General features: G+C 48.9%; 1 protein-coding gene across 10 annotated transcripts in view; it reads right to left on the reverse strand.

The window, feature by feature from the left end:
• Positions 1-16,865, reverse strand: part of DGKD (diacylglycerol kinase delta) — a 193,499-nt gene that overhangs the window by 48,212 nt on the left and 128,422 nt on the right. For all 10 annotated transcript variants that reach the window (XR_012787927.1, XR_012787928.1, XM_075569618.1 and 7 more), the window contains 5 exons: positions 11,887-12,033; positions 10,254-10,376; positions 10,083-10,179; positions 7,606-7,716; positions 7,423-7,519 (listed from right to left, as the gene is read on the reverse strand). Coding sequence is in view for 8 of the 10 variants with exons in the window: in XM_075569618.1 (XP_075425733.1) it covers positions 7,423-7,519; positions 7,606-7,716; positions 10,083-10,179; positions 10,254-10,376; positions 11,887-12,033 (575 nt within the window). In the remaining 2 variants the exon portion in view is untranslated. The remainder of the gene's footprint in view (positions 1-7,422; positions 7,520-7,605; positions 7,717-10,082; positions 10,180-10,253; positions 10,377-11,886; positions 12,034-16,865) is intronic.

Here is a 16,865-nt window from a genome sequence, read left to right on the forward strand (position 1 = left end):
GGAGGGAGAGGGAGTACAGGGTATGAGTAACACAGGAGGGAGAGGGAGTACGGGGTATGAGTAACACAGGAGGGAGAGGGAGTACGGGGTATGAGTAACACAGGAGGGAGAGGGAGTACGGGGTATGAGTAACACAGTAGGGAGAGGGAGTACGGGGTGTGAGTAACTCAGGAGGGAGAGGGAGTACTGGGTATGAGTAACACAGGAAGGAGAGGGAGTACAGGGTATGAGTAACACAGGAAGGAGAGGGAGTACAGGGTATGAATTACACAGGAGGGAGAGGGAGTACGGGGTATGAGTAACACAGGAAGGAGAGGGAGTACGGGGTATGAGTAACACAGGAGGTAGAGGGAGTACGGGGTGTGAGTAACACAGGAGGGAGAGGGAGTACGGGGTATGAGTAACACAGGAGGGAGAGGGAGTACGGGGTATGAGTAACACAGGAGGGAGAGGGAGTACGGGGTATGAGTAACACAGGAGGGAGAGGGAGTACGGGGTATGAGTAACACAGGAGGGAGAGGGAGTACGGGGAATGAGTAACACAGGAGGGAGAGGGAGTACGGGGTATGAGTAACACAGGAGGGAGAGGGAGTACGGGGTATGAGTAACACAGGAGGGAGAGGGAGTACGGGGTATGAGTAACACAGGAGGGAGGGGGAGTACGGGGTATGAGTAACACAGGAGGGAGGGGGAGTACGGGGTATGAGTAACACAGGAGGGAGAGGGAGTACGGGGAATGAGTAACACAGGAGGGAGAGGGAGTACGGGGTATGAGTAACACAGGAGGGAGAGGGAGTACGGGGAATGAGTAACACAGGAGGGAGAGGGAGTACGGGGTATGAGTAACACAGGAGGGAGGGGGAGTACGGGGTATGAGTAACACGGGAGGGAGAGGGAGTACGGGGTATGAGTAACACAGGAGGGAGAGGGAGTACGGGGAATGAGTAACACAGGAGGGAGAGGGAGTACGGGGTATGAGTAACACAGGAGGGAGAGGGAGTACGGGGTATGAGTAACACAGGAGGGAGTACGGGGAATGAGTAACACAGCAGGGAGAGGGAGTACGGGGTATGAGTAACACAGGAGGGAGGGGGAGTACGGGGTGTGAGTAACACAGGAGGGAGGGGGAGTACGGGGTATGAGTAACACAGGAGGGAGGGGGAGTACGGGGTATGAGTAACATAGGAGGGAGAGGGAGTACGGGGTATGAGTAACACAGGAGGGGGAGGGAGTACTATACCTTTTATTGGACCAACAAGTAGTTGATCTGTTACAAGCTTTCCAAGCTCGCAGTGTCAGGGTTAAGGACCCTGAGAGGTGGGAAAGCTTGTAACATATCAACTACTTGTTGGTCCAGTAAAAGGTATCACACCTCGTACTCCCTCTCCCTCCTGTGTTACTCACACCCCGTACTCCCCCTCCCTCCTGTGTTACTCATACCCCGTACTCCCTCTCCCTCCTGTGTTACTCACACCCCGTACTCCCTCTCCCTCCTGTGTTACTCATACCCCGTACTCCCTCTCCCTCCTGTGTTACTCACACCCCGTACTCCCTCTCCCTCCTGTGTTACTCATACCCCGTACTCCCTCTCCCTCCTGTGTTACTCATACCCCGTACTCCCTCTCCCTCCTGTGTTACTCATACCCCGTACTCCCTCTCCCTCCTGTGTTACTCATACCCCGTACTCCCTCTCCCTCCTGTGTTACTCATACCCCGTACTCCCTCTCCCTCCTGTGTTACTCATACCCCGTACTCCCTCTCCCTCCTGTGTTACTCACACCCCGTACTCCCTCTCCCTCCTGTGTTACTCATACCCCGTACTCCCTCTCCCTCCTGTGTTACTCATACCCCGTACTCCCTCTCCCTCCTGTGTTACTCATACCCCGTACTCCCTCTCCCTCCTGTGTTACTCACACCCCGTACTCCCTCCCCCTCCTGTGTTACTCATACCCCGTACTCCCTCTCCCTCCTGTGTTACTCATACCCCGTACTCCCTCTCCCTCCTGTGTTACTACATGGAAGAAAGGACCAACACACCCCCACCCTTCTATCCTTAACCAATGGAGAAAACAATAAAAGAAATTACATTGCACAGAGGGAGTGAAATAATACAAATCAGTGCCCATGATCATGGTCTCTGGTGTGTCGCTATCTGTAAAGAAAGAGGGGTAATTCCTCATAGGACTAATGTAATTCTACATAGCAAGTCATTTTAAATATTGTTTTTGTAACATTTAACATTTCCATAGTAAACAAAAGAAGAAGGAGCGGCTCAGTGAGTAAAGACACTGACTGGCACTGAGTGTGAAGCAGGGGAACCTGGGAGAAGGAGCGGCTCAGTGAGTAAAGACACTGACTGGCACTGAGTGTGAGGCAGGGGAACCTGGGAGAAGGAGCGGCTCAGTGAGTACAGACACTGACTGGCACTGAGTGTGAAGCAGGGGAACCTGGGAGAAGGAGCGGCTCAGCGAGTAAAGACACTGACTGGCACTGAGTGTGAAGCAGGGGATCCTGGGAGAGGGAGTGGCTCAGTGAGTAAAGACACTGACTGGCACTGAGAGTGAAGCAGAGGAACCTGGGAGAAGGAGCGGCTCAGTGAGTAAAGACACTGACTGGCACTGAGTGTGAAGCAGGGGATCCTGGGAGAGGGAGTGGCTCAGTGAGTAAAGACACTGACTGGCACTGAGAGTGAAGCAGGGGATCCTGGGAGAGGGAGTGGCTCAGTGAGTAAAGACACTGACTGGCACTGAGAGTGAAGCAGGGGATCCTGGGAGAGGGAGTGGCTCAGTGAGTAAAGACACTGACTGGCAATGAGTGTGAAGCAGGGGATCCTGAGAGAGGGAGCGGCTCAGTGAGTAAAGACACTGACTGGCACTGAGTGTGAAGCAGGGGATCCTGGGAGAGGGAGTGGCTCAGTGAGTAAAGACACTGACTGGCACTGAGAGTGAAGCAGAGGAACCTGGGAGAAGGAGCGGCTCAGTGAGTAAAGACACTGACTGGCACTGAGTGTGAAGCAGGGGATCCTGGGAGAGGGAGTGGCTCAGTGAGTAAAGACACTGACTGGCACTGAGAGTGAAGCAGGGGATCCTGGGAGAGGGAGTGGCTCAGTGAGTAAAGACACTGACTGGCACTGAGAGTGAAGCAGGGGATCCTGGGAGAGGGAGTGGCTCAGTGAGTAAAGACACTGACTGGCAATGAGTGTGAAGCAGGGGATCCTGAGAGAGGGAGCGGCTCAGTGAGTAAAGACACTGACTGGCACTGAGTGTGAAGCAGGGGATCCTGGGAGAAGGAGCGGCTCAGTGAGTACAGACACTGACTGGCACTGAGTGTGAAGCAGAGGAACCTGGGAGAAGGAGCGGCTCAGTGAGTAAAGACACTGACTGGCGCTGAGTGTGAAGCAGGGGAGCCTGGGAGAAGGAGCGGCTCAGTGAGTAAAGACCTGACTGGCACTGAGTGTGAAGCAGGGGATCCTGGGAGAAGGAGCGGCTCAGTGAGTAAAGACACTGACTGGCACTGAGTGTGAAGCAGGGGAACCTGGGAGAAGGAGCGGCTCAATGAGTAAAGACACTGACTGGCACTGAGTGTGAAGCAGGGGAACCTGGGAGAAGGAGCGGCTCAGTGAGTAAAGACACTGACTGACACTGAGTGTGAAGCAGGGGAACCTGGGAGAAGGAGCGGCTCAATGAGTAAAGACACTGACTGGCACTGAGTGTGAAGCAGGGGAACCTGGGAGAAGGAGCGGCTCAGTGAGTAAAGACACTGACTGGCACTGAGTGTGAAGCAGGGGAACCTGGGAGAAGGAGCGGCTCAGTGAGTAAAGACACTGACTGACACTGAGTGTGAAGCAGGGGAACCTGGGAGAAGGAGCGGCTCAATGAGTAAAGACACTGACTGGCACTGAGTGTGAAGCAGGGGAACCTGGGAGAAGGAGCGGCTCAGTGAGTAAAGACACTGACTGGCACTGAGTGTGAAGCAGGGGAACCTGGGAGAAGGAGCGGCTCAGTGAGTAAAGACACTGACTGGCACTGAGTGTGAAGCAGGGGAACCTGGGAGAAGTAGCGGCTCAGTGAGTAAAGACACTGACTGGCACTGAGTGTGAAGCAGGGGAACTTGGGAGAAGGAGCGGCTCAGTGAGTAAAGACACTGACTGACACTGAGTGTGAAGCAGGGGAACCTGGGAGAAGGAGCGGCTCAGTGAGTAAAGACACTGACTGACACTGAGTGTGAAGCAGGGGAACCTGGGAGAAGGAGCGGCTCAATGAGTAAAGACACTGACTGGCACTGAGTGTGAAGCAGGGGAACCTGGGAGAAGGAGCGGCTCAGTGAGTAAAGACACTGACTGACACTGAGTGTGAAGCAGGGGAACCTGGGAGAAGGAGCGGCTCAGTGAGTAAAGACACTGACTGGCACTGAGTGTGAAGCAGGGGAACCTGGGAGAAGGAGCGGCTCAGTGAGTAAAGACACTGACTGACACTGAGTGTGAAGCAGGGGAACCTGGGAGAAGGAGCGGCTCAGTGAGTAAAGACACTGACTGGCACTGAGTGTGAAGCAGGGAAACCTTGGGAGAAGGAGCGGCTCAGTGAGTAAAGACACTGACTGGCACTGAGTGTGAAGCAGGGGAACCTGGGAGAAGGAGCGGCTCAGTGAGTAAAGACACTGACTGACACTGAGTGTGAAGCAGGGGAACCTGGGAGAAGGAGCGGCTCAGTGAGTAAAGACACTGACTGGCACTGAGTGTGAAGCAGGGGAACCTGGGAGAAGGAGCGGCTCAGTGAGTAAAGACACTGACTGGCACTGAGTGTGAAGCAGGGGAACCTGGGAGAAGGAGCGGCTCAGTGAGTAAAGACACTGACTGGCACTGAGTGTGAAGCAGGGGAACCTGGGAGAAGGAGCGGCTCAGTGAGTAAAGACACTGACTGACACTGAGTGTGAAGCAGGGGAACCTGGGAGAAGGAGCGGCTCAGTGAGTAAAGACACTGACTGGCACTGAGTGTGAAGCAGGGGAACCTGGGAGAAGGAGCGGCTCAGTGAGTAAAGACACTGACTGGCACTGAGTGTGAAGCAGGGGAACCTGGGAGAAGGAGCGGCTCAGTGAGTAAAGACACTGACTGACACTGAGTGTGAAGCAGGGGAACCTGGGAGAAGGAGCGGCTCAGTGAGTACAGACACTGACTGGCACTGAGTGTGAAGCAGGGGAACCTGGGAGAAGGAGCGGCTCAGTGAGTAAAGACACTGACTGGCACTGAGTTTGAAGCAGGGGAACCTGGTTCAATTCCTGGTGTCGGCTCCTTGTGACCTTGGGCAAGTCACTTTATCTCCCTGTGCCTCAGGCACCAAAAACATAGATTGTAAGCTCTGCGGGGTAGGGACCTGTGCCTGCAAAATGTCTCTATACAGCGCTACGTAAAACTAGCAGCGCTATACAGTACAAGAAGATGCTATTATTATTATTTATTAAATGCTCTATTGTGCTTCACAACGTTTATCTAAAGTCCCTTGGCAGTCATCAAATCCTCCGGTAAACAGTTTTCCTGGTTTTGTTCTTGGTATGCAAAGTAATTATGGTACGCTCATTACCAAAACAGACCAACATTAGTACCTGATACGCAGAGAAAGGGAACATATTCATTTTTTAGCTACAAATAAGTGAAACAGTTCATTAAACATCAGAAACCCCAAATAATCTGAATGGACATGTCCCACATAGATAAAGCTATTCTCAGCAATTGGGGACCCACGTTTGAGAACTTCACGGTCGCATTTTCAGGCCAGGGTCATCCAATAGGAAGCCAACATGGTACACTGATATATGTATATATATATATATATATATATATATATATCAAATTCTAATCCCAACACACCGATATTATTCTGTCCCACTCCTCCCCTGACACAGGGAACTAGTGATTAGCACGATCATCAGGCAGCTCAGGGATTGGGAATAAGATACAATCCACACCAGCAACATCTCAGCAGAGCGGGATGCAGGGGCCCCTGGGAAAAGAGGGAGAGCGGGCTGCTGGGGCCTCTGGGGAGAGAGGGCTGCTGGGGCCCCTGGGGAGAGAGGGTTGCTGGGGCCCCTGGGGAGAGAGGGCGACTGGGGATTGGTGGCTGCAGGTAACACTTCTGGTCGCATGACACCCCTGGGCTGCCTGCTGCTCACCAATGCCCCAATGATAACGCAGCTTCCTATTGGCCCACAGAAGTGAGGCTGTCTCGGCAGAAATATTAGTTTCCCACGAGGGTAAAAAATAAGCAGCAATTACAAAGGTACATTTCTCTGGGACTGGGGGGGTCCCCGGAGCCGAGAACAGTGCGGTTCAAATCCTAGGACCCCTCAGTTTAAGTTAAGAAATTAAATAAAAACCGGCTAAGTTTAACTGCGCCTTTATTTGTACTCAGATTTTCTGTCTCGCCCCCAGTCAGAGGGTATAAAACGCGCCTTGGACATTGTACTGCGCGAGGACGCCAAGTTATGCCAAAAGGTGTCACATTGAACAAAAAGTCAGGTATTAAGAGATTCCTTCAGTGTGTGGGGTCTTCTTACCAGGTCACTAATCGTGCCGCATTATCAATATTCTGATCAAACCTTGAGCTTCCTCACATTAGGCACTCGGGAGCTGCTTTAAAACCCTCACATCGCGCTGTTCCACAGGAAATGTTACTTCTTGGACGATTAGGACAAAGACTTCTTGACTAAAAAGTGTTGAAATGTTTTGAAGGCGTACAGCAGCCCTTATACAAGACGGCCCGTCCTTTGTTTTTTTTGAAGGTATTAAAACGTTTTGTTACTCGTGACCTCTCAAGACAACAAAAATCTCTCCTGGAAACATGAATCTATTGATATTTCGTGTCTTTAACCCTTTTTGGATTATGGTATTTTCACGTGTGTCCTGTAAAACAGCAAATCTGTGCGGCGTGTCTGTTTTGTATTTTTTGTTGTGTGCCATCTCCCCAACCCCTGACCTCAGAGAACCCCTGGTACCCAACATTTGTCGTATTACAGACCTGGCAAAAATAACGGTGGAGACAAAATGGCCACCACTCCCAGCCTCCCTCCCGCAGCCAGTAGAAATCTGCCGCGTCATTTGGAGATGGCGCCCGAACTTTCTATCGGTGAACTTGCGGCCACATTTGAAGGTTTTTTTTACGTGTTTTTTTTTTTTAACTGGCAGAAACCCCCCACAAATATCTTAGGACCCACTGGCTCCCCTGGACTTGGGGGACTGTGGATTCGCTCCAGGGGACTCCCGGGTTCAGGCCGCATAAAACAGAAACTGTTCAGGACTATTGTAGTCTGTGCATAATGTTAATGTTTGGTCACACTGAAGGTATCACAAACTGCAACCAGAGCTAGAGAGGGGAGAACAGGACCCTGCAAGGCCGCCATTTTGCAGCATTAAGCATGTGTTTGCATACCTCCAGCAGCACCCTCTGCTCCAGGTTCTTGTATGTACGTTGCAGGAGTTCCTTGGTCCCCAGCACTCCGTACCACATCATGTTCTTTGTGCGGCTCCTGCCATTGGGAGGAGACAGGAGTAAGGAAGGATACCACATTTCCCAAGGCCCACCCGCCCCTTCACGCTGGAGACCTCCTCTCACCTGCACTTCTTGGGGTGCTCATCCCGCTTATTGTTAAAATCCAGGGAGATTTTGGCGTCCAGCCCAATCCCAAAGTAATTGTTCATCACACACTTCTCTGTGTAGCACTCCCTGGGGATACAGTTATAATAATACTCTAGTACTTGTCCATCACACACTTCTCTGTGTAGCACTCCCTGGGGATACAGTTATAATAATACTCTAGTACTTGTCCATCACACACTTCTCTGTGTAGCACTCCCTGGGGATACAGTTATAATAATACTCTAGTACTTGTCCATCACACACTTCTCTGTGTAGCACTCCCTGGGGATACAGTTATAATAATACTCTAGTACTTGTCCATCACACACTTCTCTGTGTAGCACTCCCTGGGGATACAGTTATAATAATACTCTAGTACTTGTACATCACACACTTCTCTGTGTAGCACTCCCTGGGGATACAGTTATAATAATACTCTAGTACTTGTTCATCACACACTTCTCTGTGTAGCACTCCCTGGGGATACAGTTATAATAATACTCTAGTACTTGTCCATCACACACTTCTCTGTGTAGCACTCCCTGGGGATTCAGTTATAATAATACTCTAGTACTTGTCCATCACACACTTCTCTGTGTAGCACTCCCTGGGGATACAGTTACAATAATACTCTAGTAATTGCCCATCACACACTTGTTAGTGTAGCAATGCCCGGAGATATAGTCATAAAAGGACATTAGTCACTGTTCATCGCACATGTCCCTGCTTTAATAATCTAGCGCAGGAGTTCATGATATACATTTCTCTGTCCTAATATTACGCCTTTCTCCAGTTATCGTACGCTAGCAAGTTGTTTATTACCCACGTCGCTGGGTACACTGGAAGAAGGGACGCACGGGGCTTGAAAACTCTGTACATTTTTATTTAATCTCTGAAGATTAAATGTGCGAGCACATGAAAGGATTCTCAGCCTACACTTCTCTGAGTAACACTCCCTGGGGGTACAGAGTCAGAGTAAGGCGCTAGTAATTACACCCTTTTCTGTATCATAATAATACTCTAATAAGTGTTCTCCGCACATTTCTCTACAACGCTACCTGGGGATATTGTCATATTAATAATCTAGTGCAGGGGCGGCCAACTGCAGTCCTTAAGGGCCACCAACAGGTCAGGTTTTCAGAATATCCCTGCTTCAGTACAGGTGTCTCAATCAGTCTCTGCTTCAGCACAGGATCAATCCCTGCTTCAGCACAGGTGGCTCAATCAGAGGCTCAGACTCAGTCAAAGACTGAGCCTCTGATTGAGCCACCTGTGTTGAAGCTGGGATATCCTGAAAAACCTGACCTGTTGGAGGCCGCAGAGGACTGAAGTTGGCTACACCTGGTACAGATTGTAAAGGCTCAAAAGGTGGGGCCTGCACGGCTTCTAACTACATCCAAATCGCATGACCGAGACCAAACAACCTTCTGAATTTTCCAAAGACGTAAAAACCGCCAAATATTTGCTTTAGGCCCGATTACAGGGGGGGGGGGTCTTTAAAGAAAGGCAACGGCATGATTACAATGCTTGTAAACGGTTGTATTTCTGTAAGACGTTGGAGACTGCCCGTATAAAGAAGCATTCCCCGAGAGGTGCGGGAGCTTAACCCCGTAAACAAAGGCACCTGTGCTTATATGTAACTGCATTGGGAATGAAAGTCCTCCTCCTTCGGCTGTGCTTATATGTAACTGCATTGGGAATGAAAGTCCTCCTCCTTCGGCTGTGCTTATATGTAACTGCATTGGGAGTGACAGTCCTCGTCCTTCGGCTGTGCTTATATGTAACTGCATTGGGAGTGAAAGACCTCGTCCTTCGGCTGTGCTTATATGTAACTGCATTGGGAGTGAAAGACCTCGTCCTTCGGGGGAGTGTTTGTCAATCAAACATTTTGTCTAGCGTTAGCCCATCTTGTCCCTTGTCACACAGCTAATAATGATAAGGGGGAGAGACGGGAACTTTGCCTGCGCAAACTCTTGTTGAACACAGAGTGGCATCAGGACAAAAGGGAGCAGCCGGAGGAAATCAAATCCACTACTCCATAAGGCACCTTCTGGAGCAACGCAAGTGAGTGAGCCTTAAAGAGGCATAGTTACTCCGCTGCGTTACTCACCGAGGCCCATTACACGCTGGAAGACAACTTACCGCCCCATTCACTCGAGTGGGGCGCAAGGTTCATATTTACTAAGCGGTGCTGCAGGGCGTTGCCTGCAGTAGCACTGCTTAGAAAATATGGCCCTTAACATGTCGCTACAAATAGCGCGTGCTGGTTGTAGGAATGATTGCGTCCCTTTAAGAGACGGGCATTGCGATGTTCTTACGTCTTGTTCTCAGTACATACCAAATTATTTCGCATAAGCGACACTATTTATGGGCTTGCCCTGCGCAAGCAGTTAGCGTAATGACACACCCGCCCCGCCCCTGTCCCGTCGGGCTTTGTAGTTACATGCACCTACAGGTTATCTGGCTCTGTGGCGAAGGGGTCAGCGCTGATTAACAGGCGGCTGATGATGGTGCTGCCAGGCAGGGACCCGGACATTCCTGCTCTCATATCTGCGAAGGGAGAGAAGGGGTGTCAGAGGGATGGAGAGCCGCGGGCTGGGGCGGGCAAGGGGACCCAAACTCACTGGGGTACTGGGTCTTGGCGTTCAGCACAGGCAGATTGTCCCGCTGGGTGCTGGGGGCCGGGAGCGAGGCCGAGGCCCCGGCTGACAGGCTGCTCTTGCTGGTCACCCACTCAGACTTGGCCACTGCAATATATAGCACCAGATCAGTGTAAGTGTGGGTGAGCAAGCAGCGTGTAAGTATAAGGGGGAGCAGCATAGAAAGTAACAATATACGTAGCACTGACTGTGGACACAATGCACTGCAAACCCTTCCTGTCCTTCCCAGTGGAGATTCCCATCTAATAACCTGGTCGGCTGAGGCACAACGGGTAATAGGAGTAATCAGGGTACATTTGGGCGATTATCATTTGGCGTCTCTTTGCGTCAATGTATCAAGGTCTTTGCTCTACTTCTTGTGCCGTGGGCTCAGCTTGCGATTACGGGAGCGCCAGGTTACATGACACGCACACTATGAAATGTAGCAAACGCCCTCTCTGCACGTCACTTATTTATATTGTATGTGCATCAAGAAAATCCCCAGTGTAAGATGGCTACGCTTCTGTCAAACAATTTGCATCATATGTAGGAGAATCTCATACTGAGGCAAACGCAATTAGAAACTGGAGCGATGCAGCTAAACCTCTCTGTTCTTTCTTTATGTTGCTGCATCCCTTTATACCAGCGGTTATCAACCACTTTTTTGTTCAGGAAACCTATAATTATATTGTGAAATTCTGAATAACACCAACCATCTCTTCCGCTCTCTGTTCCACCATACACTCCCCCCCCTCTCTTCCCCTTACACTCCCGCCCCCTCTTCCCTTTCCTCTTACTCAACCCCCTCTCTTCCACCTTACACTCCCCCCATCTCTTCCACCTTATACTCTCTCTCCCCTCTCTCTTCCCCGTTACACTCCTCCCTAACTCTTCTCCCTTAAACTCTCCCCCCTCTTCCCCTTTACACTCTCTCCTCTCTCTCTTCCCTCTTACACTCCTCTCCCTCTCTTCCCCCTTAGACCCCCCCTCTCTTTCCCCTTCTATCGCCCCCCCTTACAGTCTCTCACACACACACACACACCCTCCTTGGGGTGAGGTCTCCTTAATGCTGCTCTGGTCCTGCGCCCGTCCGGGGTCTCTGCAGCTTCCTCCTCCGTTCGGCCAGGAGTTGGACTCAACTTCCAGCACCAACAGGAGGAAGGAGAGGATTGCAGTGACTGCCGGGCTGCTGCATGGGGAGCCACCGGTGGAACAGTTGTCCCAGCTCTCCCCCACCATCGGCCGGAGAACCCTTGAGGGGTGCCCGAACCCCAGTTGGAAAATCACTGTTCTAGATTGAGGGCCTTCATTACCTTTTCTATCGGTTTGTCCTTGTTTGTCTTTAGTTGGTACGTCATTCGGTTTATGTAATTAATATCATTCTGTTCCCCAATTGCACCGCGCTGCGGAATATGTTGGCACTTTACAAAGAATCAATAATAATAACAACATCTCCCCCAATGTGATTTTTCCCATCGTGTAGACATTGGGATACAAATGGGTTTGTTGCTTCAAAGGAAGTTCAAAGTTACTACTAGGCCTAAGATGGTGGAAGAGTTGGACCAGACGTTGTGTGAAGTACTGAGCAGCAGAGCTACTGTAAATTAGGGCTCTGTACCTCTGCCCGAGGACCGGATTCTGGGCAGAGCGTTCCCACTCTGCAAGTGCACGGTGCTCTCCACACTATGTTCTTTCACGTCCTCAGGGGGAAAAGACAGGAGGAAATCTTCAGAGTCTGGGGTCTGTGCATTCTGCTCGTCCACCGCTGCAAGGAGAGAGACAGAGGAGATGGGAGATAGCATTGATAAGAAAGGTGTTAGACAGGGGATACCACACACATCATTCAGCAATTAGCCACAATGTCCTTCTAAGTAGCTGCATTGGTCCTGGAGAAGTCCAGCTTTGGTGTGGGTTGTGTTGCCTTCTAAGTTACAGAAAGGGAGAAATGTCACTTTCAATATTTTCCTTTCCTCTAGTCCAGGGAAGGCCAACTCCAGTCCTCAAGGGCCAACATGTCAGGTTTTCAGGATATCCCTGCTTCAGCACAGGTGGCTCAGTCATTATGTATTGAGCCACCTGTGCTGAAGCAGGAATATCCTCAAAACCAACCTGTTGGTGGCCCTTGAGGACTGTAGTTTGCCACCCGACTCTAGTCGCATCAGCCACTAGTGGGTTAACGCTCTTCCTCTAATAGGGATAGGACAAGAAGAAAATGGGGTCAGGGCGGATTTCCCATTAGGCCCGAGACAAGGGCGGAAAAAATGTCCGCCCCCATATACTTTTGCCTTGCTCTCGGGAAGTGACTTTGCTGCTGCGGCCTCCTCCTTACCCGTCGCCCGCCTGCTCCTCCTCCTGAACTGCAGCTTGAATGTGTGGTCTGAGCCTGGATATTGCATTACAAACCTGACTATTAGGTATACAGAAATGGAGAGTGCAGTGCACAGCCAAGAGAGTGGGTCCAAAGTAGATATAAAAATATTATTTTATTAGGTCCATTAAAAATGAAGGTACAACAGACCTCCTGCACGTTTCGTGTGCGTTGCATTTTATCAAGGAGTTCACAAGTCAACCAAAACACATACCTTATATACACATACAAAATGCCCCGTTTCAGGCCAAAAACGTGGTGATGTCATAGCGCCAGGGCGTCCTCCACTCGCGCGCTGACGTCACACCAACCGCACCTCCTACCAGCGCTGGTTCCCTGAGGGCAGCTTCAGGAACTCCCGATCTGCCCTCAGTTGAGCTGCGAGGCCCAATGTGAGAGCGAGTGCAGGACCCGCCCCCTGCGGACGCCACCCATTGTCATGGCGACCCACAGTGCATAGACGTGTCACAAAAACCGTCAATAGCTCAAAACGTTATCAAGCATAGACATAGACAGTTTATATGATATAAAATGTTCAAAACAGGTATCCTGAGATAAACTCTACCTCTTCCGTCACAAGCATGAATGACAAAAAGGACCATAAACCCTACTAATTTAATTTATAATGCATCAGATGTTAGATAAACAAAATCGATGGTATATACCTACAGCAGCTACCCTGAAGGCAACGCTGTTTCATCTCCTACGTAAACTAATATGTGTACATGATAGATAAATATAAGTTATAAATATAGAACCAACTAGATAGATGGAAAAATATATGCATCAGTTTATATATAAAGAGGGACAGCCAAAGAAATCCCATTCTCATATATCTACATAAAGTATGAACAGTTATATCTAATTGCATAAATGTACTAATCTACATCCCAGATTATAATATAATATTGCACATACATACACAATAAACACCCTCATAATCCAAAAAATGGAATTGCAATAAGACAGGTATAAATATACAATTCATTAAGGAAAACGTGTGTGTAAGTGCCGTCATATTCAGCTGTAGATTCACACTATATCCATAATCAGATTATCCAGGCCGTTAGCTCGCTATTTGATCTATGTACAACTTCTCCACAATCAGTCCACACGTGTGCATGAACAGGCTGAATATTAAACCATACACATAAATAGACCAACTGCTGCATTACAGATCCTAAGGCTGCGCTTATAGTGCCGGCGACAGCAATGCCGCGGCAAAACAAATGCATTGCCGCCGTCGCGTGCGCTTATAGTAAGCGCGACCCGACGGAGCGACGGATTGGTCGTGATCGCTGGAAGTCATCTCTATTTGTCGCGTCGCCGGCACTATACGCGTAACCTACGGGTTATAGAGATTAGTCCAATTTATCTTGATATTTCTAAATATCCATATAATAGATACAATATGGATCCACCATTTATGTATCTGCAAAAGGTCCACGTCACCATATATACCAATCAGTTCCATTTCCACTGGTAGGTATGATGATGAAAATGGATGAGGTTCACATGACCAAACTACCAGAAGTATATTCAATAGAGCAATATGGGACAGAGAGATATGCCAGTAATCCATATGTAAAGGTAAAAAACACCTACAATGCTATATAATTAAACCCGTCTCGACAGAATGGGGCAGATAATCCCATCTCTGTCTCTATCCAATAGGGCTCCATATAACCCAGGTATATTCATATACATATTATCTTAAAAAATAACTCAAATTCCCCTCTGTGCTTAGACCCTCAGGGACTCTTGTTCTCAATAGAAAAATCCACTGTTCCTCTCTACGATCCAATAATTTCTCGATGTCTCGTCCACGTTCTGACTATTAGGTACCTGACTATTAGGTACCTGACTTTTGGTGGTGAGTAGCAATGGGCCATTGAAACAATTGCCCCTAAGGCTGAAATTTGCACCTTAATGGAAGAAGGCTTGAGCTCCTTCTTAAAACCGGTTTAGAAAACATTGAGTATTTAAGACGAGGAGGCCTGAACTGGTGTGATATTGATGGGAAGAACCAAGAACAAAAGATTTTCCTGTGTTAGATCATAAAAGTAACGTTTCAATAGAATCTTTTCCAAAGCCCAGGTTTACCAGGGATTGCCTCTCAAACCCCACGATCCGGCACTATAGAAAGCTTCCAAGGCCCTGCCATACCAGTGCCTTCTTGGCCATATTAGTGCGATCATGATGACCGATACCTTGTCTCGACTTTTGAGAGCACCCTTTGAAACATTGGAATTGGTGGGAATATAAGATGGTTTCCCCCCCCAAAACCTCATGGTGTCTAATGCCAACGCCATTAGATCTTGGACTCTCGTCCAGTAGACCGGGAGATTTGTATTTGTCGTGGAAGCCAATCAGGTGTATTTCTGGTGTTCCCCAGAGTTAACAGATTGTTGAAATACTTGAGACAATAAGGACCGTTCCCGTGGATGCAGTTCGTGTCTGCTGGGAAAATATGCCTCCAGATTTTCTGGACCAGGAATGTGTATCCCGGATAATGCGATGAGGTGCTTCTCGCCCCATTTCAGCAGATTCCTCACCTGTTTTAGGCCTGCTGAACGTTGAGTACCGCCTTGGTTGCTGATATATGCCACTATGGTGGTGTTCTCTGAGAATAGTTGAACTGGGGAAAAAGGGATATAATCATTCTGAGCTAAAACAGACTCTCTCACTGTTATTATTTATAGGATGTTGCTTTGCAGTCCTCTTGCCTTGCTGGACCAAGCTTCCTGTACATAAATGGAGTCTGCATGAGTGCCCAGAAATGCGTCGGTAGTAACCATCTTCCAATGGTGAATTGACAAGGGTTTTCCCTGACAGGTTGCTTTGGATAGTTCGCCATCTTAGACTCTGTCTTGCCTCTGCTAATAACTTAATCCTTTGATTGGGATCTCTGGAATGTCGGACCCAGGTGTTCCAAAGATTACACTGTAAGATCCTTGTGTGAAAAAGCACCCCTGTGACCCTGTCTGTCATAGAAAACATGAGCCCCAATATCCTCATGTATGAAGCAGCTGACAGACTGGATACCTTCAGAAACCGTTTCACCTAATTGAAGTGGGGAGATAGAACCTTTCCTGTGGAGTATTGATATCTGCCCCCCAAAATTATATCCTTTCTGATGGTAACAAGGAACTCTTCTGGACATTCACAATCCAACCATGGTGTTGTAGGGTAGAGAGAACATATTCATTTGCTTGCATGAGTGGTTGCGGTTACGGGCCAGTCATCCAGATAAGGTAGTACGCGAATCCCCTGTCAGCGAAGGTAGGTCACTATAGTGAATATTAGTTTCTTGAAGGTCATCGGGGTTGTCGTGATCCCGAAAGGTAATGCTCGAAATTGGAAATGACTGCCTTCAAATAAAAACCGGAGGTATTTGTGGTGTTCCTGGGCAATAGGGATATGTAAATAAGCATCCTTGAGGTATATCGATGCCATGTAATCCCCTTCCAGTAGAACAGTGAGGACTGAACTTAGAGATTTCATTTTGAAATGTCTGACCTGTAGCCAACGGTTCACTTATTTGAGATCGACAACTGCCCTGTAGCCCCGGTGGCTTCTGGGATCACTTGTTGTTTCTGTTCCTTGGGATCTATGGAGATTGCTTTGTTGTCCAAGAATTCCTGAATTGCGTTCTTTAAGGCCACCGAATCCATTAGACGGCCCATTACATCCCTGAATGAGGCGCCATCCTCCAGGGGCAGTGTCGTCTCTTTTTCCACCTTCAGGACCATTTTCCCTGCTTGAAGTTCATCTCAAAGGGATATCATTTATAGAACTTCGTAGGCATCGGAGATCTCTTGTCTAGTGATTCCCATTCCTTATATATCCTGTCCCTGATGGCCTGATGGAGAGGAAATGATGTATTCCTTTGGTACTTGCCCCCGGATAACCCTATCTAATTCTTTTTGTCAGTCTTCAATTTCCAACACAATTCTCAAATTCTTTAGAAGCTTTTTGATGAGATCAATTAAAAAAATATTAAAGCGTCTCTTCCTGTGCCCACTCGTTATCGTCTGAAAATTCACCTGACCTTCTGACTTCGTCCAGCGCCCTGGGAAGCCCTATCCAGAGGTCTGTTTTCGGAATCTTTCACCCGCCTCTTCGACGGTGTGGACAAGGCACTCCTTCATCCAACCGAAGAAATCCTCCATTGGTTAAAGGGGCATCTTCTGTCGCAATTTTCTTAATGCATTCGTAGCGCAGCTTTT

The sequence above is a fragment of the Ascaphus truei genome, chromosome 14 (assembly GCF_040206685.1).
Source record: "Ascaphus truei isolate aAscTru1 chromosome 14, aAscTru1.hap1, whole genome shotgun sequence".
NCBI classification, from domain to species: Eukaryota; Metazoa; Chordata; class Amphibia; order Anura; family Ascaphidae; genus Ascaphus; species Ascaphus truei.